The sequence below is a fragment of the Arachis ipaensis genome, chromosome B04 (genome assembly GCF_000816755.2).
Source record: "Arachis ipaensis cultivar K30076 chromosome B04, Araip1.1, whole genome shotgun sequence".
NCBI classification, from domain to species: domain Eukaryota; kingdom Viridiplantae; phylum Streptophyta; class Magnoliopsida; order Fabales; family Fabaceae; genus Arachis; species Arachis ipaensis.
The window spans coordinates 112,825,452-112,827,184 of NC_029788.2; the positions used below are offsets into that span (position 1 = coordinate 112,825,452).

General features: G+C 34.4%; 1 protein-coding gene across 1 annotated transcript in view; it reads right to left on the reverse strand.

The window, feature by feature from the left end:
* LOC107639738 (KH domain-containing protein At3g08620) overlaps nucleotides 1-1,707 on the reverse strand; it is a 5,302-nt gene extending 3,595 nt beyond the window's left edge. The window contains exons 1-3 of the mRNA XM_016343326.2: nucleotides 1,413-1,707; nucleotides 1,107-1,195; nucleotides 1-143 (exon numbers count right to left, since the gene is read on the reverse strand). Of these exons, the coding sequence (XP_016198812.1) occupies nucleotides 1-143; nucleotides 1,107-1,195; nucleotides 1,413-1,492 (312 nt within the window). The 5' untranslated portion in view covers nucleotides 1,493-1,707. The remainder of the gene's footprint in view (nucleotides 144-1,106; nucleotides 1,196-1,412) is intronic.

The following is a 1,733-nucleotide window of genomic DNA, read 5'->3' on the forward strand; positions in this document are numbered from 1 at the left end:
AAGACTATTCCATCCCCCTAACCCTGCCCCACTGACATTTGACATGAGGTTTGAAGAAGCCATAGGACTAGGACTTCTATGCCGCAATCTGTCAAAGTCGCCAAAACCTTGGTTGGACAACATTCCAGAAACTCTCAATATTTCTGCACATAGAGAAACACTGTAATGAGAAACCAATTCAAAAACTGTCGAAGAACACAAGTAACAAACGGAGAAGGAACTAAGAATGGCGGAATTAAGAGATATTTTGCGATGAACAATATCGGATGAAGTCATATAGCTTCGCACACCGCAACGTTTATAAGGTGATTAAGGTCTAGCTCTCCTTTCCCTTTTATTTGCCACTATCGCTTTGTGGTATATCCTTGGATAATTTATATAGATGTGAAAATTGTATAACAAGATAAATTAATCCAACGATGTAATGATAAATGACAGTGATTGATAAAAGGTAACAAAGGAAGTAGGAGACTCTCAATTTGACAAGTCCTAAAATTCCTGCATAGAAGAATCTCTAATGAAGTCAACCACCCCAATGCCAATGGCACCAGCAATAAAACATAAAATAATAAAGAAAATCCCGAGTCAGCACTCAGTCTCAGCAAGTAAGTAATGTTAGTTCCAAACATATAAAAGTCATGACAACACAGTTAGACTTAAAAAACACTTCAATCTCATGCTTTCAAAAGAGAATGCACTATATATATTCAAAACCAACCCAAATTATAAATACCATTGGAGACTTTGAGCATCACAAAAACTCATATCTTGCCCTCAAAATTACCATTATGCTGATATATTTCATCGAAAAAATCAGAGAAAACCCAATGGGGATCCTTTAGTGTAATTTTAAATTGCTTAATTATGCATTCCCCAATGGGGGAAATCAGTGTTGAAGCTGCCACCACAAAGAAAGAGTGAAAAAAAACAGAGCAATACAATGTAATCAATTTTGAAGTTGGTGTCCAAAGAGATAAAACCCTTTTAAACAGAGAAAAACCTTATGTGACTCGATCTGCAACATAGAACATACCACAAGCTCAAAACAGCAAAAGAAATATAGCAATAAACAGAGAAGACAGATCCAGAAAAAGGAAGGTAAGAACCTTGATTCAACAATCTACTGCATATTGGAAGAACTTGCATGAAGGGTCCTAACTTCTGATGTTCTGCCAACAACTCTGACAAATACTGACTGCAAAAATTAAAAATAAACAGCAACCCTTTATTTTTATCAATCAAAGAGTCCATAACTTTATGCAAAATCAAATTAAAAAATACAAGAAAAAAATAAGGAGATGGCATCAGAAAAATAGTTCAAGTTTGCATCTTTTTCACTACCCTAATTCAATTTTGATCTAAAGAACATATAACAAAATTTGATTCATCATGGAAAACACAAAAATACACACCTATCAACATCTGGGGTGCTTCTAATCTGAGGAGAAGCAGCTCTGACAGGTGAGAAGTTTGGATTGTACAAGCCTGACATGGCTCTCACCTTTTTCGTTTTTCCTTTTCTTTTAAGATTGGAAGAGAACCAAACCTCAAAAAAAAGTTGAAAAAAAAAGAAGGTTTAGTAGGTGTAGTTCTTGCAGAAGAAAAAGGAAAAACACAGCACCATCAATAAAGGAGGGTTTCTGTAACAAATAAAAAAAAGAAAAAAAAAAGGTGGACAAGTCTCTCTGAAATTTTAGAAAAAAAAAACTAAAAAGGAAAAACAACAAAATATA